General features: G+C 41.4%; 1 protein-coding gene across 4 annotated transcripts in view; it reads left to right on the forward strand.

Moving 5' to 3' along the window:
• The window catches only part of fgf12b (fibroblast growth factor 12b), a 43,570-nt gene that overhangs the window by 10,163 nt on the left and 7,573 nt on the right, over positions 1 to 25,834 (forward strand). Inside the window, exons 1-2 of one of the 4 annotated variants that reach the window (XM_065280383.1) lie at positions 8,016 to 8,300; positions 21,440 to 21,550. In XM_065280383.1, coding sequence (XP_065136455.1) covers positions 8,195 to 8,300; positions 21,440 to 21,550 — 217 coding nt within the window. In that variant the 5' untranslated portion in view covers positions 8,016 to 8,194. Of the gene's footprint in view, positions 1 to 8,015; positions 8,301 to 10,924; positions 11,222 to 19,884; positions 20,580 to 21,439; positions 21,551 to 25,834 lie in introns of those variants that run through there. The other 3 variants (XM_065280384.1, XM_065280382.2, XM_065280385.1) reach the window with 3 other exon arrangements.

Here is a 25,834-nt window from a genome sequence, read left to right on the forward strand (position 1 = left end):
TTTATGATATTTTAATACAAAATTAAACATTTTTATTTGTACATTTGTACAAATCGATACACATTCATTTAAATTCTGAATTTCACTTATTCAAATCTCAAGACATTTGCTCGTGGATAGTAAAATACATTTGTAACATGCGTCAAGTTCACAGATACTTGTGCATGTAATTGTTAAAGAAACAGTATGTAGGATTGTGGCCAAAACTGGTATTGCAATCACAAAACTTGTGGCTAAAACTGGTACTGCAATCACACAACTGGTGGCCAATACACTACATGACAACATAAACATCAGTTGAGGGCTGCAACTCCACTTTTTAAATGACAATATCCTGGCCAGACCACTGTTGTCAGTGATATAAGTATTTGAAATGAAAATTATTTCTTAATGTCTAGTGACATATCAGGGCCATTTTATGATTAATTGATATAAATTTCTTACATACTGTTCCTTTAATCATTTTGAGTCTAATTTCAGCCCATAGGATCTCCATCACACACACATGCGTATGCACTCTCACCCTAACTTTCTACACACACATGCGCACACGCATCTTCACATGACTATAAATGTGTGTGTGTGTGTGTGTGTGTGTGTGTGTGTGTGTGTGTGTGTGAGTGTGTGTGTGTGTGTGTGTGTGTGTGTGTGTGTGTGTGTGTATTTGTGTACCTTGCAAACATTTATTTTTAATACACAGAAGTTATTTCTACATTTCTAGTTATTAATACACAGAGTCTCTCTTTCTCTCTCTCTTTCTCTCTCTCTCTCTATGATTGGTTGATAATCAATGAAACCATTGATTTTTCATGTGTTTTTGTGTGTGTGGTGGCCTATTGACTTTGGTAAAAAAAGTTGTGTTTGATTTAAGGATGTCCACATGACTACGGTCGTCTTTGATCTCTCTCACACACACATGCGCATGTACACCTTTATCAGCTGGTTCACCTGTGTTTGATTGGGGATGGAGCTCAAATCTTTAGGATGGTAGCTCACAAGAAGCAGGATTGGAGAGCCCTGCCTCAGAGTGATGTGTATTTTTGCCATAACAGATTTACGCCTCTATTTCTGTTGCATTGTGCATGCTTTACCATCAACAAATTGCATACCAGGAAACGTCTCGGTTACGTATGTAACCCTCGTTCCCTGAAGGAAGGGAACGGAGACGTCACGTCGTGACCGACGAATTGGGAACTCGCTTAGAGAGACCAATCTGCTTCGTACTCTACTAAAACGCCAATGAACTTGGCATTGAGATATTTGCATAATGCTGGCGCCGCCCCGCCAGGTGCGTATATAAGCCACAGGTGCAAATATGGAAATTAGCTTCATTTCGCTGAGAAAGCCGGAAAGTGTGACCGGTCGATAAACAGCAGGGAGCAGCCCTGTGGCGACGGGACGTGACGTCTCCGTTCCCTTCCTTCAGGGAACGAGGGTTACATACGTAACCGAGACGTTCCCTTTCAGTCGGTCACTACGACATCACGTCGTGACCGACGAATTGGGAATCCCTACCAAAACGCCACTGAGGGCTGACCTCTTCCAGTGTCTGCGTAAAGCCCTCCGGTTCCACTTAAGGATAAGGAGAATTAGGTTTTAAGGCAGAAGGCCGGGCACTAGATGTTCCTTTAACCCCACAGTAGTGCCAGCGACTGGGAAGCGCCCTATCTGAGCGGTATAGGGACGCTGCGGAAGCCACCGCCCCGTCAAGGGCTATTGGTGGGCGAAAGTCAACCGTAGTTGAGGTATAAATGACAGCCGTGGCTGTGTAAGCAAAGCAGTGCTCTGCTGAGGGAAACGTGGGCTAGTAGGATTAACCCCACGGAAAAATACTCACAAAGGAACCCGGTGGGACGCAATGTGGATGCCCGAGCCAAACACAGGTTCGCGAGGATGCAGCTAGTGAGAGGCTGGCAGCGGATGCTCCGCAACATCAGGCTGTCAAGGCAGCGGAGGAAGGCAAAACAATTTATTACGCGTTTTTGCCTCGAAGGCCTTCCATACTGAGCTCAGTTTGGAGCAGCAGTCGGAGGCTGCAAGCCGACCTGCGAGCCTGTTCTCTGTGCTTCCCCTAACGAGGAAAGAACACGAGAGGAGACAGGCTCGACACGAACACTGTAAAATCTAATGAACGTATTAGGTGTCGCCCAACCAGCAGCTCTGCAGATGTCTGTTAACGAGGAACCACGAGCGAATGCCCAAAATGAGGCTACACTTCTAGTAGAGTGAGCTCTCAATTTAAATGGACAAGGAATGCCCTGCAGATTATAAGCAAGGGCGATAGTATCAACTATCCAATGAGACATCCTCTGCTTAGTGACAGCTTTCCCTCTCTGCTGGCCACCATAACAAACAAGAGCTGGTCTGAGGTCCTGAGGCTTTGTGTGCGATCCACGTAGATGCGTAACGCTCGTACGGGGCATAATAAAGCCATGGTTGGGTCTGCCCTCCTCCGGGGAGCAGCGCTTGCAAGCTCACCACCTTATCTCTGAAGGGAGTGGTGGGAACTTTGGGCACGTAGCCTGGTCTGGGTCTCAGTGAGACAGCAGGACCAAACTGAAGGCACGAATCGTCAACAGAGAATGCATGTAAATTCCTTACTCTCTTACGGAGACCAATGCTAGCAGGGTCAGAGTTTTCATTGACAAAAACTTCAGACTCGCAGACTGCAAAGGCTCGAACGCGGAACCTGTAGTAGGGCTTCAGCACCATGGACAGGTCTCAGGAGGAATAGAGGGAGGGCGCGAGGGGTTTAGCCTGCGAGCGCCTCTTAAAATCTAATAACCAAATCATGCTGCCAACTGATCTGCCGTTAATAAGCGAGTGATGAGCAGAAATAGCGGCGATATCAACTTTAATGGTGGAGGGTGACAGCCTACCATCTAACCTGTGTTGAAGATATATAAAGCACAATGTTAAGCATTCTCTGGGGTCCTCGCGTTGCGAAGAGCACCAGGTGACGAAAAAGGGTTTCATTTAAGCGCGTAAGCCCGTCTTGTGGACGGTGCTCGTACCGCGTCGATGGTGTTAGATACCGCTTGCGATAAATCACCTAAACCTTGCGCGCGCTCAACGACCATACATGGAAATCGCACAGGTCGGGGCGCGGGTGCCAAAATGTGCCCCTTCCTTGAGAAAGAAAGTCCTTCCTCAGGGGAATTCGCCAGGGAGGGGCTGTCGCGAGGAGCATTAACTCTGAAAACCAATTCCTGGTCGTCCAGTACGGGGCGACTAATAAAAGGCTCTCCTCGTCCTGCCTGACTTTGCACAGTGTCTGTGCGATTAAGCTCACTGGAGTGAATGCGTATTTGCGCATCCCCCGCGGCCAGCAGTGTGTCAGCACATCCACGCCGAGGCTGTCCTCGGTTAGTTAATAAAACAGGCGACAGTGGGTATCGTCCGGTGACGCAAATAGATCTATCTGCGCACGACCGAACTTATTCCAAATTAGCTGGACCGTCTGGGGGTGGAGTCGCCATTCTCCGGGGCGCGCAGCTCGGGAAAGCGCGTCCGCCGCTGTATTTGAGCGTCCCCGGAAAGTGAATGGCACGAAGGGACCTCAGATGCTTCTGACTCCAAAGGAGGAGATGACGAGCGAGATGCGACAGGTGACGAGAGCGCAAAAACCGCCTTAACGGTAAATAACGCAACAGTCGCAATGTTGTCGGTGTCGGCTAATACATCCTTCCCTCGCATCTCCATAGCGGAGCGTACAAGTCCCAGATATACAGCGCACCGCTCGCGGCAGTTGGGGTGCTATGCACACCCCTGAGACTGCAAGCCCGTCATACGTGGCTGCTCATCCCGTGCTGGGGGCATCGCATGCTACAGAATGCCAGGAGACCCGACTCAGAGGCATATCTTGCTATCAGAAATGCTGGGTCTGACCACGGGGTAAAATAGAAATGACACGCAGGTGTAATGGTACACGGTGTATGCCATTGCGCCACGCTCTCCTCGAGACTCGATCGTAGAACCAATGCTGAAGCGGTCTCATATGAAGCAGCTCGAGCAGATGTCACGCCGCAGCTGCTGCCATATGTCCAGGAGCTTCTGAAATTGTTTCAGAGGGACCGCGTACTTCCCTCGAATTAAACCGAGGCAAGTCAGAACTGACTGGTTGCGCGCTCTTGTAAAACATCCAATAAATCGATCGAGTCTATTTCCATACTGAGAAAAGGATCCTCTGCACGGGGCAAAGTTGCTCTTTTCCCAGCTGACCTGATGACTTAAACGAGCGAGATGCTGAAGCATTAAATCTCTGTGTTCGCGCACGTTTGCCAAGAACGAGCCATTATAGTTGACGTAAATATAAGCAGAATGCGAACAACGCTCTCTCTCTCGGAGATTTAAATGCCGTGACTAGCACATGGAGACACGGGAAGAGAGAGACAGCTCGAATGGTGTACTTAGTATTAGTATGTCCACTCCATGAACGCAGAGCGAAAAACGGTCTAAGGCGAGGGGAGATGGACACATGAAGTACACGTCTACAGGTCTATGCTGCAAACCGATCTGAATATTGAAATACGAGCCTCGGCGTATCATCCTAAAGGATCAGATTTGTAGAGCCGTTGCGTAAATAAATCGGTCGTAACCCACCGCGTATTTTTGGGTACTATGAGATAAAGGCTGGAAAAACCCTATCATCATTCTCGGTAAGAGGGACCGGCTCGAAACGTCCTTCGCCAGCAGGACATCGACTTTTGCACGCAGTACATGTGCATCGGACGCTTCACTATAGTGAAACGAATGCCCGAGAATTTGGGGGAGTGCCGGTAATTGTATTACGTAACCGAGGCGGATAGTGCGTAAAACCCAACGAGACGGGCTGGGAACTGAAGCGAAGCATCCCGGGACCGTACGAGGAGAATTAACGACACTACCGAAGTACCCGCGGTGGGGCAGCGAAGCGAGACAGGTGATACTGCCGGTGCGTCTGCTGTGACAGCATAAACATCTACAGTATGTGTGTGTGAGACACTGACCTGAGCCCGCTGAGGGTGACGGTCGTCTGGTCTCCTCTGCGGAGAGCGCAGACTCCGATGAGGGTGCTGGTGGTCCGGTCTGCTCAGTGGAGAGCTCGGACTCCTCAGGACACCCGCTGGCGATAGAGGAGAGGTAGGGTGAGCAGGTGTACGCTCACGGCTCTCTCGATCCTCCGGAGACCTGGAGAGGAAAGAGGAATGCACTCTTATGTGTGGTTAAGTGGGTACCGGCTGGACAGCCGGTGGAACATATGCAAACCAAGGATTTTCCACCCGACCCTCTACCGGGGGAAGGAGCGAATCACTGTCTCCTGAAGAGTGATCCTCTGCCACTCCGGGTCGCCCGTCTCTGGCCACTTAAACTCCCGATTTTCACGGGAAGCGGCTAAGCGGGCGGGGCGAGCTGCTGACGACCGGTTCCCCTGCGCTGCCGAGATGGGGTCCGAGGAGGGGAACGGAGGTGGCCGCCGCAGGACGCGGACGGCGAGAGGCAGACTGAGGAGCCGGCGTTGGTGGACCAGGGCAGCTCTCATCCGCCGGGGCATGACCTAGGAGATCGCCTCAGTCTGCGCAGCGGAGCTGTACGACTCCCCGGGCTCGCCGAAGAGGCCGGTCTGTGAGACAGGAGCATTCATGAAGTTGTTCCGTCATATAAGTCAGACATAGCCAAGGGTGGCGATCTTGAACACTGTGGTGGACATCGCACGACTGAAGGTCGCGGCTTCCCTCGTATATCTCTAAAGCCTTCGCTTGGTGAACCTGCAGTACGTTAATGCGTGCAGGGCTGAAGCCGCGTCTCCGCATGCCTGATGGGCAGCGCCCGTAACCGGACGACTGTCTATACAAACACGGGAGGGAAGGGTTGGGAGGTCCCTCCAGGAACGCAGCTGCATCGCAACCCCCCGCTCCACTGAAGGGATCCCCCTTAGCGGCTCCGTTAGTGAGGGAGATGAGGGGTGAAAGCTGAACGGCCGAGACGGCCGCAAATCACGTCAGCTCTTCGTGCCGTCGGGAAAGGCAGGCACAGGAGGTGAGGACCGTAGAGGCCCGGGCAGCTCCGAAGTACCAATCATGTGGGCGGGACGGTTCGGGCGGAGAGGGATTAACCCCTCCAACTCTACCGTTTCCGCCGCTCGAGCGGGCACGGCCGCCATCTCCGGGAAGACTCCGCCTCGGAGAGAAAAAATGGGCACCCCTCTGATGCTGTAGAAGTGACGGGACCAGAAGGAGGTCCAGTGGATTCGGCAGAAATCGCAGAACACGACTCTGCAGTCTCCACCGGAGCCTCAACCGGCTGAGGATGAGAAGGCCGGTAGGTGAAGGACGCATCCTCCGTCCTACTCAGCGTAGTGATGCGAAGAGCGTCCTGCGAGCGCTTGACAGCCGCACCATGGCGGCGTTCAGCACTGCAAAGGCGCGGACGCCGTTCCCGTAGAAACGACAGTCGTCTCCGCAATCCAAGAGGGTTATGCTCTCACAGAGAGAGCAAAAGCTCTCCACGAACGCAGCCTCGGAGTGCTCGATGCCATAGCATGAAGACAGCGCTCGTGACGGTCACTGGAATCCCTGTACTTCTCGCATCCAAGATCGCACGGAGGAAAAGCTATCCTGAAAAGGACGCTGATCTCCGAATATACGAGAGAGTGGCTGTCTTTAAAAAGACACAGAGCTCTCACGTATCACTCTTTAGGGAAATCACTCTTAGGTGCTCAGCTGATGATGCGCACAGGGAGAGGCAACGCACACACTAAACTCAAACAAAAAAGATGCAGAGCAGTGGAATACTGCGAGCGTCCGCTGTGTCAGTACTGCTTGTCAATCAACTTCAGCAACCGTTCCCAGAAGAGCAGAGAGTAGCTTCTCAGTAGCAGATAATGCCGGCTTTCGAAGCGAAAAAAGCTAATTTCCATATTTGCACCTGTGGCTTATATACGCACCTGGCGGGGCGGCGCCAGCATTATGCAAATATCTCAATGCCAAGTTCATTGGCGTTTTAGTAGAGTACGAAGCAGATTGGTCTCTCTAAGCGAGTTCCCAATTCGTCGGTCACGACGTGACGTCGTAGTGACCGACTGAAAGGGAACCTGAATAGCAGCAAAGCTTCAGTGTAACTCAATGAAAGACATTTATGATCAGACCTTTTATGAAGAGGACGATCTCACATGTAGCCAAATCTTAAACAGGGAGCAGCAATAAAAAATAGTGTTTTTATTATATTACCTAAAACATGTTGCATTGCAGTTGGTTAGAAGTGTGTTACATCAAAACAGTGGCATGAAAGGATCCTGATGGTGCAGAGAGCCCTCTACTGCTCAACTATACAACTACACATCCATCAGCAGCCTTACACAAACACACACACAGCTCATGACAACACTCATTCTCCCACAAACACACATAATCATGTTCACAGATTCATTTTAACCTTGAACCTGTAAAGGCAGTCTGTATGTGTGTGTCGTTTGAAGAATGTTTAAGCACAGCACTTTCTGTCTGTAAACAGTATTATAAATAGCTGTCGCTCTCAGTAACACTTAGAATAGACGCTCTCATCTCTTTTACGCATGCGGGATCTACACACACCGCTTCTCAAGGCGGTGTCGATTTCAGACACGCTTAAGTGTCAAATGGAGTATGAGTTAGTGTGGGTTTTTCAAATGTGTTGGGAGACAGCAGGCACATATAATATTTTTAAACATCACCTGCTGCCTTTATGCACTATTTTATATTTATATACAAACTTCATGCATATATGTTTGTGTTATAAGGTTCATCTTCGTATATAAGTTTTATCTTTACTTTCTATTCCTAATGTATATAATTGCTTATCGTAAACTTTGGGGAAAAGTCATAGCATGTATTTACCTATGAAGATACTTAACCAAAGATACACACTTGCAGGTAGTGTGACAACACACAGGTATTATTTCACAAATAATTTAGGCACCATACAGAATATACATTAACTCTGTATAACACACACGTCTCTGTTACAGATAGACACACCTCCTCTCTCACACACACATTTGCACAGGCAAATATTAGAGGCACATAGACACACGCATTCGATGACCATTTAGATGTTTTACATACAGAGAGAGAAAAGTCTAGAGAGTGAAACACACACACAATACGAATCAGACAAACACACACACTGCTAAACGGATAGTCGGACGTGTCGTGTGTGTCAGTGTGTGTGTGCGGTAATGACACGTTACTGTAGTCTCATTCGTCGACTGCTTTCTCACGGCAGTAAAGGTGAAGATGAAGAGGAAGCTGAAGGACCAGCCAAGATTGTCAACAGTGAACCTGGTCAGTAACTTTGCCCTCCTCATGACATCCGATGAGCACCGCATGAGTTGGGACACCGTTTAAAGTTTTAGTCTTTAAGAAATAATGTATTGTGCAGGATTTATCAGTGCATGTTGTTTAAAAGAAAATGCTTGTTTTCCAAATCATAAACTTTTTTTTACTTCTACTTGTGACTACATTTATTCTGCTGATAAAAGGATTTTTGGGCATTGAAACGCATGATGGCAAAAGTCATGTCTGGCCCCACATTATTACTACTTTTAGGGTTAGGAATGAGTTTCACATAAGGCTTGATGTTGCATTTTATAGTCAATGAATTCAGGAGCAGGGTTAGTGCTATGTAGGATGTAAAAGTCTGCTCGTTTTTAAGTTTAAATGCTGCTTTTCTGGTTCATAGTTTGTTATTTCGAAATACTGTTGCATGAAATCCTTGAAATTTCATATGAAAGGCCTGAAACCAATTATTTTGTATGGTAAGGATCTGAGCTGCAGGTGAATGATTTGAAGTTTGTGTGTAGCCCTGGTGTTAAAGATTTGGTGGCGCCGGTTTCCCGGACAGGGATTAGAGTAGTCCTAGACTAAAATAAATGTAAGAGCTGTCCAAACTAAAAACAACTTGCACTGACATATCTTAAAATACATCAGTGCCCTTTGTTTTGCCTCACACAAATAATGTTTTAATAAGACATGTTTGTTAAAACTGGTTACATTTCCTTATTAAACCAAGGCCTAGTCCTGGTTTAAGCTAATCCCTGTCCAAAAAAATTACCCCTTGGGTTGGTAACCTCAAGGTTGCAGGTTTGAAGCGCCCATGGGTGGATCTATGATTTTTCATTGTGTTTGTTTTTTTTATTTAGTTGGAAATATAAGCCGAATGTGTTCCTGTGATTTAAAGAGAGGTGTGGCGACTGGGACTGACTGAATTTATTAATCTTGATTTAGGATCTAGGTGTGTGATTGTGAGGTAATGCCATTAAATATGATCATAACAGACCAAAGCTCAGATGATGATGATGATGATGATGATGATGATGATGATGATGAAGAGGACTTTATTGTATGTGTGCACGTATGTGCGTGCGTATCTGAATGTCAGATGTGTGCCAGATAGCCTGTATAAAAATACATTATAAGTGTATCACTTCCACTATTACCGGTATGTCCACTATTCCACTAATATGCCCGATTCTTGACCTCTGGATGTTGACCTTTATTCTTATTCTGTGTTTGTTTTGGTGGTCTTATGCAAATTATAATGCGTAAAGAGGCTGAGCTGTGGTGTTTTGTTGCATTATTTGTTGTTGAGGTGAAACAGATCTGTGTGCATGTGGGCAGAAAATTGTATCATTCATGTTATCACTCAACATATTAACTGATTATATGTCTGTGTGTGTGTGTACAGCTGTGTTTCTCATTTTACCTCTGGGGGTAAATATTTCCTCACCTCATAATTACTCTGAAGGAGATATAGAGGAGGAATAATACTTTTAAAAGTTTCGTGCTTTGTACAGCACATGCATATGTAAATGCATGTGGTATCTGCTGCTGGATGTAACCTGCATCCATTTATTTTTTTTATTTTTTATTTTATCAGATATATCACATCTTAATAAGCAATATTAAAATGTTATTTAAATATATATATATATATATATATATATATATATATATATATATATATATATATATACTTATTTATTTATAACTATATCTATTTTTTGGTGTCTTAATCACTAACTACTATAATAGTACATACTATTACTATATACTAACTAGTAATAAATTGCCTAAATATCATTAAATATTAATAGCGAAACGAAATAATGTATTTAAATTAATCTAAATGACTATAAACATAATTTTAAATATAAGTATCAACAGTTTTATTCTGATAAAATGTATTTATATAAACTATATTATGATGGTTATTCAGGAAACGTGATTGCAGCAGGGTAACAAATGAAATCTGGGTGCGTCCATCAGCACCCACGCACGTCACGGAAGCCCCCGTGCGGTGACGTCACCGGCGTGTGCCAGAAGTTTCTTGTGGGTTGTGCTGCCCCCTAGTGTCTGAAAACCACAATCATTTTTGCAGACAGATTTCCATGAACACATCAAACAAGGCGAATAACAATTTTGTTTATAGACAGAACGCAGTTGTGTGTAAATATACACAGGCATACAATATTTGCTCACTTAGCTGGACTTTATTTGCGTTTTAAAAACCAAGTAAATATGTTTGATTTCCACGTTTAATAACGAAAAATAGAGCTTCGGATGCTGTAATGCTTATTTATTTATTTATTGCTTGAATAACACGAACATAAGTGCCAAAGGAAAAAATAAAAAATTGCATATAGACTATACAAGAATAGATAGAGCCAACAATTACAATAAATAAAACAATACAAACAAAATAAATATATAAATAAAATATAATAATAATGTCAGGCCTTGCTAAATCACTGTCACATAAATGTATTAATTAAACAATTACAGTTTTAATCGGATGCAGTAATCCATTTCAAACAAGTCAAGTCCATGTGCGTGACGTCAGCGAGCTCCCCAGTACGTCACCACCCACCACATCACCGTCTTCCCTCGCGCACCCACGCGAAATAAGCGATGAATAACTGACTGTCATTAGCTTATCACGATGCTCACCGGTAAGATTTACGGTTATCACCGTGTGGCTCTTGAGGATTTCCCCAGCGTGTGAGTCTATTGTCTGTGGCGCTCGGATGCGCGGAGCGCGTGAGGTAGCCTAATGATGATGATGATGATGAAGGCTCTGTGATCGGTCAGATCGGTATTGTCACGGGATCTTGCGATGAGGATTGCGCGGCTGCTCCGGCAGAAAGGAGCGCACATGCTGCGGTGTCTGTGCGTGAGGGGAACCGAACCGAGCGGCACCGACACCGGTGAGACCCTGCAGACACGCGCACACACCCTCTCACTTACCCTCAGTCAAACACACACATATACACACTTTCTGACACAAACACACACTCATTCACTTTAACACACAAAATATATACTCACATACTCAGTGAGCACATCTTATAGTCCTCAATTGCTTTCATATGAGAGTAATACCATTTGCTATATTCCACATAAACCAAACCCTCATGCAAACCTGTTGACATTTTTACATTTAAAAGCATAACTTGTGTGAGTTATGATCCTTATTAAGTGATGATAATGCCTCAAATATAATCGCATGTCAGGTTTTGACATTGTTTTTACTTTTTCTGTGTGGACATTTAAATGATGGCTTTTACAAGTTCAACCACACATGTACACAAAGAGAGAGAGAGAGAAAAACAGAAACAAACCCCTGATATGTGTATTGTGGTTGTTTGTTTACTTATCTTTATTTTAAAACTAAATTTTCATTAGACATAAGCTGAGTCTGACAGATTAAGAGTCAGGGATAAAAATAGCATCAACGGCAAATATTGATTTTATTTTTAAAACGGATTTAAATAAATGTCATGTTAATTAGGTCTTTTAAAAGGTTAATCGCATTCAAAATAAAAAATGTTTGCATAATTTATATGTGTGCACTTATATAAAAATATAGTATATTATATATAAATAAAAAAAATTAAATACAAAATGTTATTAAAATCATTTATGTATGTGTGTATTTATATATACATAATATTTACACACAATATACACATATGCAAATGCAAACTTTTATTTTGTATGCAATTAATTGTGATCTTTTGACCGTCCTAATGCATTTAAAGACTACACTAAAATCATGTTTCTGGTACAGTGTGTATGTTTCAGTGTGCGATTTTGTGTTTTTTATCTGACTTACTTTAAAAAGTTAACATTTTGTTAATTGGTGATTTCAGTGTACACAATGTTTAAAAAGTTCTTGAATGTTGTTATCACATCAGTGTAATTTTTGTTTGTCTTGTTAACTTGATTTATAATTGTGTAGTTATGAATGTTTTGTAGTGGAGATGTGCAGATTTCAGAGTAAATATTATTTAATTTTGTTTCTCCTGCTTATTATTTGTTACCTTTTCTATTTGAAAAAGTAAGATGCAAATAGCTTTCATGTGTTCATCAAAAGTCAATAATCTGACTCTCTTTCTCATTTTATTTTATTTCTTCTCACTCTCAACTTTCTCTCATTTTTGTTTCGTTTGCAGCATAAAAAACAGACAAAACGAGTTTGATATCTAAATATAGACACATTAACTAGCGTTTTTCCATGATCAGTATTACTCAGGGTTAGTAAGTTAAAGAAACATCTTAAACAATTATTTAGTGCTGTTTACTAAGGCATCATTGGTACTATCAGGCTAGTACTATCAAGTTGATAATTGTCATCTGTGGTCAAGCAACAGGTGCATGTTGGGATCTTACCAGCATGTCTTATTCTGATCTTAATCCAACAGTGCATCCAGAAATGTATTTATTTTTCGTTCCTCATTAACACCCATGTTTTTGATCTGATATAAAAAATAGTGAGGTTTTTTGTATTTTTTGTTTGATGTCTTATATCAGTACTTCATGACACACAGTAGGACAGTTAGTAAACATGTGGATGTACCTTCAGAGTATGCACTAAAGAGACAATTGGCAAAGTATGCTTAGTATTTAGTAAAGAATTGTTAGAATTTAACAATACTAACTCTCTTGGCACCTGTATCATTTACAATTGAAAAGAGGCACCTGGCTCCCAATCTCAGACCTAGCAAAGCAGTAGTGTCACACATACAAATCTCTGGCTGGCTGTTTGTTTGTTTTTTTGTTTTTTTTTTGGTTAGTTAAATCTTTATTGTCAATGCATGTGTTTATACAACGAAATGCAACTGGCAGCATCAAAAATTTATTAAAATACCCATAATATAAATTAGACTCTCTAACATACAAAAATATAGAAATATAAGAAGACCGTATAAAAACAGGGCTATTGCACAAAAAATCATTCACTGTTACGTGATTGAGCCCTCTGACATCCTGCTTATTTAACACTCACTGTGAATAGTGAGATATTTTGTAAGCGTGATTGTGAATGAATTGCATCATTGAGATGATACTGTCCTCTGTTGCCATGGAAACCGCCTCATGGTTGTGTTAGGGTTAATTTTGCAACAGCGGTGTTGTGGCGTTGAGTTTCATGTCTGTTTCATGTGCCGGTTTAGGGGTCGGACTAGAAAAACGTTGTCTGTGTGTAGAAATTATTCATGACTCTGGTTATTTATAGCAGTCTGACCTTGATTCTCAAGCAGTCACAGTTTAAATGCTGTGAATCTAGTTAATAATTCTCTTATCAAACTATCTCAATACACAAAGCCTTTAAATAAACCTGTATTAACCCGACACGTTTCTCATACTGATGCGTTATCATACTGTAGCTACGTCCCAATATTCATTAGCATGGCAAACTGGTCGTGTGTCACTGCAGGGATGCCATTGCGTTACAGTGACGTCAGTGATTTACTTCTGTGGTGATACCAGTGTGATATGTGCTTCGAATACTCTGTTGAAAGATGTCAGTACAGACCTGATAGATCACATTAACATGCAGAGTTTTGACATGATATCTGATAAAGAAGTGTTTTGAATGCATAACTACATCTGATGTGTGGGTTGAAGTGTTAGCCTAGTAGTAGTTGTAGTGTTGTTTTCATTGCTTATTCATTTACTTTGATTTTCAACACTGTTCCTCACAGTTTCTTCATGATCACCTCTCTATTGTGTTTTCACATATATCCACACTTTTTCTTCATAATTTCCTCTTTATACCAAAACTACTCATTTATTGTACCTTTATAAAACCTGCTTTATTATTCCCACTTATGTACCATTCCTACAATTTTCACCCACTATTCTTTCTAAATAATTTAAGATTCAAAAGATTATTGTCATACAGGAAACACTGTTGCACCCGTGAATCCTCCAGCACCCTAAAATATGAAAATGAGGACACAAACCACAAGAAAACAAAATACTAAATAAGCCAGTGTGTGCATAAATGGGTGATTCTCGCAAAATTAGACTTATGAGGTGTCGTGAAACATTTTGATAAAAAAGTAAATGCAAAGTAAGAGTATCAAAATAAGAAGCATACAGTTACAAACATCTCTTCATGTACTATTTTGCACATGATTTCAAATGACATCATATAAACCAATTGTGTTGATTTTTCCACATTTAAGGGGAAAATTTTCATTACCGCAACGTGTCCATGACTGGATTTGGGTTCTTTGACATGGAAATATTTATAATTAAAAAATCTAAAACATGTGGTATTTGGTGATCATTGGTAAATGTAAAGACAATAATAAGGAATATAAATGTGTCCAAAACCAATTTTCTCATCCTCCGCAACAATTTTCAATCATTGTTTAAGCCCTCAAGGAACTAACATTTTCAAAAAAAAAAAAAAACATTGTTGTAATGGACATAATTGACTGTGACACTCAAGATGGCTACCAGGTAAGCAGTTCTTATTTTTTCTCTCCAGATAAAAGTTGAAATTTTGTTTGTCATAGTACCTAGACAACTTTTTAGTTCTCATTACCGAAACATGAGTTTGTAAATGCATATATTTAATGTAATATCATGTTGCGGTAATGATAATTTTTGATAATGATATGTTTAAAATGTAAATAATTCTATAAGAAATATTTTTTAAATCCTCTAAAAATAATGGTTATAGTAAGTTCAGACCTTCATCTTCTATGTGCAAAAGAAAAAAAAATGGCTTCAAGGTTTTTTTTAAAATTCTCATGCTGGACGTGAGAATCAGCCATATACGTGTATGTGCAGTGTAGACATGTATAAAGTGTATAGTTTGTAAGCGTACAGTATAAACAGTATATAGTGTGTGAATGTAAACACGATTAGAATCTGCGAGAGTATGTACATATAAAGATAGATACATACATATAAAGATATACACATATATACCTAGTATATACATACATACATATAAAGTCTTATAGTGTGAGGTTTCTGTGTGTGTTTAGTAAGTTCTCAAAACTCTCATCTTGAAATTAAAGCTTTTATTGTATAAATTAGGCCTAATATGTAGCTGTTATTTGTTGGCGACTTTGTGCTAGCTCTTTGTTTCTATTGCTGTTATTTGTTACTGAAATTAAACAAAAAAAATAAATCAATAAAAAGCAAATGCTGTACTCTAGTACAACATGTTGTTATACTGCCCCCTAGTGGAGTTAGTACAGGTAGACAATTTCAATATATATCACCGTTATGTGATTATAAAGAGAGCATTGTGATGTCACAAAGGGCTCTACTATATAAATATAATTCATGCTTATGAGGAAACGGTTGCTATGGGAGATGGTGATGTAATAAAGGTAACTGCAACATATGTAGAACATACATTACGATTGTCTGGATACTATGAGATTCAAATGTGCACTCACTATGTAAAGGGTTAATTGTACATTGTTCATCAGAGAGCTTTATTGGCCGTATGGAGGATGTTTGTCTGTTTGGGTGAATATTTGGTGTTTGTTCACAGACATTTTGTTGGAAAGTGTTTGTGAGACTTGAGACGAGGCTGAGAGGTTTACAGATTTTTCTGGTCATAAATGTTGCAGGATCTCAGAATAAACGACTGCATCACACTCAAATGAAACTTTTATTGCATTTTCTTTGTGGAGCTGTACTGTTGTGTTGAGAAGTGCACTACACAAAGCTTACCACTAGCTGGCAGCACATCATCTGAAATGGCACATTAGCTCTTGTTTTTTTCCAAGACAACATTTACAACAATATCTGTTTTTGTCTTGTTGCTTCGTGTTTGCCTTTCAGTGAATTTTTTATAAGACAGATAGACAGCACAAGTAATGGTGTGTTTATGTTGCACATTTCATGTAAAGTTTTTAGCTGCCTTACACTTATTATCAGATCAGTGGTAGGTTAAACTCCTCGACACACACCAGCAGGGCTGAGATCGGGTTATATAAGTCCTGGATCATTAGGTGACATCATTAACACACACACGCTCAACTTTTAAAGAGATCTGCCTTGTTCTTATCCGTTCTTGATCTTTACAGGTCACTGTGTTTCTTCTCATTGGTCTATAGAGAGCAATGAAATCCATAGAGGAGACATTTAAAGTGTTATTATACTCAAGGCTACAAGTGGAAGAAATTCACTGGGGGGACTCTAGTTTGGGGGGGGGGTGATTTAATGGCTTGTTCGTACTTGACATTTCTGGTTTGATTAAAATGAACTCTGGTGCAATTGCTCGATTGGTGCGGTTCATTTGAGAAAATATGAATGCTGCCACCCGAACTCTCGTGCACACTAAACAAGCACACCAAGATGAACTCTGGTGCGGTTCAACTGATATGTGAATGCACTTGGACCAGAGACAACGCAACGAACCAAAAAAAGGATGTAATATCACAAAATGCTTTAAGTTTTTAAAATGATTAGTGATAGAAAAATATATTCATGAGCTCTGAGCTGTTAATAATACCTCCATATAAAGACTCATAAAATAAGCACATTTACTCCAGCATGCAGCATTGTGGTTGTGGATCATTAGAGTTCTGTCTCATAAAATCCGTCTTCAAAGCTGACCAATCGGATAATGACCTTATCCTTACATATTAGAGTTTGTTATCCTTAAAATGCAAATATGAACACTAAAGCCCGATTTATAGTTGTGCGTAAGCTCTACGCCGTAGGTTATCTGTAGCCTCTGCGTAGCCTGACGTGCACTTCGCAAAATTTTTAACAGTGCGTCGGTTCTACGCGGACCGCAAGCGCTGTGATTGGTTCACTAGAACCCCTCCCGTCAGGTAAAAAAACTGCGTTATAGGTATTTCCGTTTGCGACAGTGAAAACAAAGCTGGGTCAAGATGAGGAGTGATTTAACTCAAACTGCTACAATAGTTGCTGTTTATTTACTTCCATCATTGCTGGTCTTCTCAAATCATACACAACAAGTTGCTGTTTCTTCTTCGTTTGTGGGTTAACTTGCCAAGCTGCTTCTTTATTGACGGTCACACTGCTACTGTGGTTAAACACGTGGATACTGCCTACCAGCGATGACGCAAAAGTATAAATAAAAACCTATGCGGAACCTACGCTGTCGCGGCTACGCCGTACGACCTACGCACAATTATAACGAGCCCTTAAGGCTATATGGCAGGACTTAATAAAATTTTTTTTTGTTTTGGTCCGAACCAAAAGAACTGAACTACAATGAACACACCCTTAGATGACTTCTTAGGTTTAAAATAACTTTAAACATAATTTTTATGTTTCCTCTTAACTCGTTCCCTGCCATTGAGAAGTTATCTCATCAATTAAAAAAAAAACACTTCCCTGCCAATGACGAGTTTTTACGGCAATCCATATTTCCACTTTTATTCACTAGGTGGCACTCTTACCCAACTTATAGAACAATGAAACATCCACTGATCCAAAAACAGTAAAACTCTGTGTATGTTTTGATCATTATTCTAAATGTGATCTTGAACAAAATTCCTATACAAAAATGCAATTATCTCAGCTTTTTGCAAAAAAATTGGTATTTTTGAAGAAACCTACCCATATTTTAAAGGTGATAACAAGAAAACAAATGAAGATAGGATGAAAGTTTGTTTGTTTGTTTGTTTGAAAGCAGAGGGTCTATTCTTTTATTATGTTATATATTTATAGAAAAAAAATTGTGGAAGGCATTAAACTTTTGTAAAAAAAAAAATAGGCGCGGGTGATAAACCGGTAGATATGATAAACCAGTAGAAATAGTAGAGATTTTGGATTATCGTCTCTAGTACCCACGTCACATTGCTGTGCACGTGGTCATGAAAACGTAACGTTTATAGACCGTTTCATCGGGCTCACGTGCGGTGACGCGATAAGCATCTGGTCTAAACTTTACTTCCGGTTTCTGTTTGTTTAATGGTCTGACTAGTTGCTGAAACTGAACTTTTAAACGAATACCTCGTCGAAAATAACAAATGTTTTGGGTTCCTTTGTTACATAGGAACAAAATGTAATCTACATGTTGTTTATTTTGCTTGTTATATAAATAAACTACTTTAAAAGGACTTTGTTGTTATTTATTCTTCGCGGAGTTTACCGGAAGTTACGCGATGACCACGAAAGCCCCTTGTTTATGTTGTTACTGCTGAAACCGTCTATAGCTCATATTTAAGCGCCGCTGTTTTAAAACAAATGATTTTAAGTCGTTGAAACACAAACAACAGATCTAAATGCGCGTGCTGTTTCTGTGTGAAAGGAGCGCGCAAGTCGTGCATCCGCTGCTTATTACGTTCGTGAGCCATTTTGCTGCTTTATTGGCCTTAAATATACACTTGCGCCAAAATTATAGCCTTTGCATGTAAGGGAAATTTTGCTCCTGTCTGTCACTCATGTTTATCAAACAGCATTGAGAGAAAATCTTAACAATAAATTTGTCCTCAGGTTAAAGAAAATTTTGTAGAATGTGAAATTTTAGATGTTTAGTTAATGGATATTTTAAATAAGAGGAAGAAACTGAAATAAAACTGATACTTCAGTCATACAGTGCCTTTGGGACTATGAAGTGTCATGTGATAATCGTCATGATGCATTATAAAATAGTAGTTGCAATAAAAAAACGCATATTGGGTCTATAGTTTAAATGGTAAATTGGATATCAAATTTAGGAATTTAAAGCATATTGCATTTTTCTTGAGAGATAGAGAGAGAGAGAAATAGAGAGAGATAGCTTATGTGCACAATACTACTGGCCTACTCAGCGGAGACTATAGATAGATATCCTCTCCTCCTCTCTTTTCTCTTGTCTCTCTCTCTTACTGTGATAAAATAATCAGTGTAGTGATGAAGGTTGAATGATGTATCTGGGTCACAGTGATTGGCCTCTTTACTGGAGACTACAGAACTCATCTCTCAGCAATTGCCTGCTCTGCGTATTCAATATCGTATTGGTATCTGAGTCAGCACCTGCTCAATCACCCGAACCCACGGGGCATCTGTCATGGGCCAGCGAGCCTCTCTATCCACCTGCATGCGCAAAATACAATTCATCATAAAAACCAATCTAGAAATGTAATTATTGTACTGCATTTCAAATGTCCTTGCTAAACAGAGTCGTAAACGTTATTTGTTTGCAGGGTTTTGTGCTATAATATTCTGTACGCATCATTTGTTTAGTACGTGCCAGTTATGTGCTGAACCTATTGACTCTAAATGCTCACAGATGTTGTTATTTGCTTGGACACATGATGGGTATATTGATTTTTGGTAATATATCAGTAGGCTATATTTTTCTATCGGGATGCAGGATGAAAAAACACGTCTATATCGGTATGGTCTGATATGACCCTTATTATTTGCAACAGAAGCTCAGACGTAACCAGTTTGGATGTTGTGCAGCTGTATATTTTTAAACCCTGGATCTTATACAGTGTGTAATTTAATCTTATGCTTTGCCCCGCTTCCACTTTTCCCAGTTCATTTGCTCTCTTTCTCTCCGGCCACATACTTCATTTTTCACTCCCCACCCTCGCGTCTCCCTCTCTCTCGCTTTCCTAAAGCATCGTTCCTGCTTCATCCAGACTGCAGGATTCACACGAGATGCATCTTTAGAGGGATTGTGAATATTGGATGTGTATTGATTCCCAAAGCCGGAGACTTTTCCCTGTAATGGATCCCAGACAGATGCTGGACAGAGATGAGAGGAGGGTCCCAAATCCAATATGTTAAGAAGTTAAAACCGGACAAACATCAATAGGAAATCATCATCATCATCATCATTTAGGTGCATTTCGGACATCTGAATGTGTCACGGACTCTTTTGGCGTCATGAATATCTGACTTTTAACCGGGACGGTTACCGGTAGGGCTGTTGTTGGTTTTTTGGACGATCCTTGTATTGTTACGGGGGTCTAACTGTACGGTTATGTAACTGAAAGAGATTTCCGTGGTTGGAATCTGTCGGTACCACTTATGACTCCACGAAAGACACGCTCGCGCCGGTAGCGCGAACCGTCGTTGCATCACGTGAATATCTCACCGTTTACCATCTATACACTCGTGCCCGCACCGGTGAAATGGCAGCTGCGATCGCCAGCTCGCTCATCAGAAAGAAGCGGCAAGCGCGCGAGTCCAACAGCGAGCGCGCTGCGTCCGGTTTGCGCCGGTCGAGCCCCGGTAAAGAACCCACCGGACGAGGCAATCTGTGCGCGCGACACCTCTTCGGGCTCTTCGGTAAAGTTCGCCTCTGCAGCGGGAAAAAACGACCCGTGCGCCGAAAGCCAGGTCAGTTTATTCACACCACACACAGAAACACGCACACCTGTGCGCGCAAAGCTCCACACGATCACCTGTGCGGGCGGACGCGCGCGTGAGAGTTTTATTTGGGCTGTATGTCTCACTTAATGCTCCATTATGTAACTGCACATGTGGATGGTTTTGTGTGCACAATTTGGTGTTCTGTTGATTTAGATGCAATTTTTAAATTGGTACTGGTTCTGTAGCTCAGAGACACAGAGGAATCACACCGATTTATGAATCTATGGATTGAATGAACTGTATGTTGCTTTTGGATAAAAGTTTCTGGCAAATCCACAAATGTAATGTATTTGTAATTCTTAGTGTGTCTGTGTTGGTCAGGGTTCAGGGATTTGGTTTGTGCATAAGTGTATTTGCGTGCGTGCATGTGACTTTTTAAACCCTGAATTTTGCCACAAAACACTGAAGTGATGCCGGGTGTGAGACGGTGTCCCAGTGCAGAAGTGAGGCAGATTCAGCCTGCTGGGTGTCTGTTTACTGATGTCATTAGCAAGGTATTAAAATAATTAACACATTTTAATTGGTTACCACATGCTGTTTTGGTAACATGAAGATTGGCTGGAGACTGGTGCTTTTTATCATTCATTCTGAATATCTCTGTCAAAGGACAGATCTGAGTACATTTGTGCACTTGTGTTTGTTTGTTTGTTTGTTTGTGCGTGTGTTTAATGTTCCACAATAACGTTTATGTTGTGTAGTTTCTCATTTATGTATAATCGTAAAGCTGCTCAAGAACCCCATACAGGCAAAATGATTAATAAGAGGAGTCTTCACTAATGTGAATGAGTTTATTTTTATAAGTGTGTGTGTTTGTTTGTGTGTTTCAGAACCTCAGCTGAAGGGGATTGTGACCCGACTCTTCAGTGAGCAGGGATTCTACCTGCAGATGATGCCCGATGGAACCATAAGCGGAAGCAAAGATGAAAATAGTGACTACAGTGAGTCTCTCTCTATCTGTCTGCCTGCCTGTCTGTCTTTCTGTCATTCTGTCCATCCATCCATCCATCCATCTATCTGTCTATCGATCTATCCTTCTATCCTTTTGTCTAACCATCCATCCATCCATCCATCCATCCATCCATCCATCCATCCATCATCTATCCATCCATCCATCCATCCATCCATCCATCCATCCATCCATCCATCCATCCATCCATCTATCTGTCTATTGATTTATCAATCTATCCTTCTATCCATCTATCCTTTTGTCTATCCATTCATCTATCCATCCATCATCTATCTGTCTATCGATCTATCCTTCTATCCATCTATCCTTTTGTCTATCCATCCATCCATCCATTTATCCATCTATCTGTCTATCAATCTATCCTTCTATCCATCTATCCTTTTGTCTATCCATCCATCCATCCATCTATCTGTCTATCGATCTATCCTTTTGTCTAACCATCCATCCATCCATCCATCTATCATCTATCCATCCATCCATCCATCCATCCATCTATCTGTCTATCGATTTATCAATCTATCCTTCTATCCATCTATCCTTTTGTCCATCCATCCATCCATACATCCATCCATCTATCTGTCTATCGATCTATCCTTTTGTCTATCCATCCATCCATCCATCCATCCATCCATCTATCTGTCTATCGATCTATCCTTCTATCCATCTATCCATCTATCTGTCTATCAATCTATCCTTCTATCCATCTATCCTTTTGTCTATCCATCCATCCATCCATCCATCCATCCATCTATCTGTCTATCGATCTATCCTTCTATCCTTTTGTCTAACCATCCATCCATCCATCCATCATCTATCCATCCATCCATCCATCCATCCATCCATCCATCCATCTATCTGTCTATCGATTTATCAATCTATCCTTCTATCCATCTATCCTTTTGTCTATCCATTCATCTATCCATCCATCATCTATCTGTCTATCGATCTATCCTTCTATCCATCTATCCTTTTGTCTATCCATTCATCTATCCATCCATCATCTATCTGTCTATCGATCTATCCTTCTATCCATCTATCCTTTTGTCTATCCATCCATCCATCCATCCATCCATCCATCCATCCATCCATCCATCCATCCATCTATCTGTCTATCGATCTATCCTTCTATCCATCTATCTGTCTATCAATCTATCTATCTATCCATCTATCCTTTTGTCTATCCATCCATCCATCCATCCATCCATCTATCTGTCTATCGATCTATCCTTCTATCCTTTTGTCTAACCATCCATCCATCCATCCATCCATCCATCTATCTGTCTATCGATTTATCAATCTATCCTTCTATCATCTATCCTTTTGTCCATCCATCCATCCATCCATCCATCAATCTGTCTATCGATCTATCCTTCTATCCATCTATCCTTTTGTCTATCATTCATCTATCCATCCATCATCTATCTGTCTATCGATCTATCCTTCTATCCATCTATCCTTTTGTCTATCCATTCATCTATCCATCCATCCATCTGTCTATCGATCTATCCTTCTATCCATCTATCCTTTTGTCTATCCACCCATCTATCCATCCATCCATCTATCTGTCTATTGATCTATCCATCTATCCTTTTGTCCATCCATCCATCCATCCATCCATCCATCCATCCATCCATCCATCCATCCATCCATCCATCCATCTATCCTTTTGTCTATCCATCCATCCATCTATCTGTCTATCGATTTATCAATCTATCCATCTATCCTTTTGTCTATCCATCCATCCATCCATCCATCCATCCATCCATCTATCTGTGTATCGATTTATCAATCTATCCTTCTATCCATCTATCCTTTTGTCTATCTATATAACCATCAATCCATCCATCCATCTCTCCTGTCCATCTATCATCTGGTTCTGTAGCTCAGAGACACACACATCATATCTTCCTGTTTACCTTCACACAGGTGATCCTCGTGTTTCATTTCATTCAAATAATATTTTGCATCAATAAAATGTTGTCATAAGCTTCATTATACATAAAATAGGCTTCATTGTCTTTAACAAATATAATGATTTAGATTTTGAGCTGACAGGTTTTGTCAGATTCACACAGACAGAGCCGATAGCGCAGTCACGCGCTTATGTGTGTGTGATCTCGCCTAAATTCACAGCTTGTTTGTATTTCTCAGATCTACATATTCTTTTCTGAGCATGAACACACACACACACACACACACGCACACACACACACGCACGCACACACACACACACACGCACGCACGCACGCACGCATGCACGCACGCACGCACGCACACACACACACACACACACACACACACACATTCTGGTTTCCATGTTTTGTGGGGACATTCCATAGACGTAATGCATTTTATACCATACAAACTGTATATTCTATTCCCCTTACCTGCCCCACTCCCTAACCCCAACCATCACAAAAACACTTCTGCTACTTCACATTTTCAAGAAACATCATTCTGTTTGATTTATAAGCTTGTTTCCTCATGGGGACATCAAAATGTCCCCACAAGGTCACAAAAACACTGGTATTTCTATCTTTGTGGGGACAATTGGTCCCCACAACGTGATAATTACCAGGTACACACACACACACACACACACACACACACACACACACACACACACACACACACACACACACACACACACACACACACACACACACACACACACACACAGAGACTTCATGCTGTCATTTCCTTAGGGCACGAGAGAAAGATATTTTACTTATAAACCTCAGAGTATTATATCTCTCTGAAGCTCATGTCTCTCTGAAGGTCTCCCACTCAAGATCTGAGTCTCCTGTGAAACATTTGGGAATTTCATGGCCTTCCTTCTTATCTCCACAACTCACATTAGCGAGTCCAATAGGCTTAAGCTTTATGTAGCACAAATGACACTCACACATTGCTGTGTTCAGCCTTCAATCAAAATTTAAGAAGTTAAAAAAATATAAAACAGTGTTCATGATATGTTTTACTGCTTAAAGAGCACCAATTGTCTGATTCACAACATTACATTTCCTTTTGTGTGTAAGTGTGTATTAGTTCATGTTAACGATTATGCAAACGGTAAAAACCCCAAAGTTAACAATGACGCAAGTTATCGTCTCCAATGTAAATCTCTTTTCTTCGACTACAACAAACGCACGCATTGTAGGCAACAGTTTACTTCCTGGGATTGGTGACGTAGACAACACCGACATTATTCCTCCTGCTTCTGACTCCGCCTGTAAGTTAACTCCTGTTAGCATTGCTTTGCAAATCATTCAAACATGGTAAGGAGCATCACATTTCCGCTGATGTCAGAGGTATTCAGGCCAATCACAATGTACACATTAGCTGGCCAATCAGGGACACAGCGCTTTTCAGATCCGTGTGTTTAAAACTCTGGGTTTATCCTTTTTAATATTCTTCCTTCTTCAAAGTGCAAAAATAAATGCCCGTGGGGTATTTGGGTAAAAACTGTGACCTTCATCATCCCTGTGTATGCTGTGCTCTTATTTCATGTTCTTGAAACATGTTTGACATTATGAAAATGCCAGCTGAGTGGACATTAAATTAAAGATTATGAAGACAAACAATTGGTTATTCAGAATGACATGCACAGATGATCATTCAAAATAAACCATAATTAAATAGATTTTATATTGCCTTTAATCCTCAGGGCATTCTCAGATAACGTTGTTAATTTATTTTACCATTGTGGGCGCACTTGTTTTCATTTCAAGTGAGAGTATTGATCAGTTGGGCACCTGATATACCCAAGGTATTCAGTATCATAATGAGCACAACACTGAACATGACTCTGAACCATTGCTCCACCATGGTTTTTATCAGTGGTGGGTCGTGACTGATCATCCGACGGGCACAAAATACAAAATATGTGTTTGGAGTGTCGTGTGTTGCTTGTGTTTTCAAAATATGTGTTGTTTGCGTCAGGTGAACCATGTGCATCGCGTGTTTTGTCAAAATAAGTGCCTGCTGCACACGCATCAAAACCGTTTATGATAAAAGAGACGCTCAAGTTCACCAAATACATGCAAGTCACTCCCTTAACATTAAACTCTGATTACGCATGAGATTATGTGAGTATCTGGCAAACGCGAGCGTCTCTTTTATCATAAACCCTTTAGACGCGTCTGCAGCAGGCACTTATTTTGACAAGACACGTGATGACCTCTCAAAGCGCAAAACACATGTTGTGACGAACTTCGCATCGAGCGCCCTTGATAAAAGAAGTCACCGGCCGCAA

This window comes from Paramisgurnus dabryanus, chromosome 8 (genome assembly GCF_030506205.2).
Source record: "Paramisgurnus dabryanus chromosome 8, PD_genome_1.1, whole genome shotgun sequence".
Taxonomy (NCBI): domain Eukaryota; kingdom Metazoa; phylum Chordata; class Actinopteri; order Cypriniformes; family Cobitidae; genus Paramisgurnus; species Paramisgurnus dabryanus.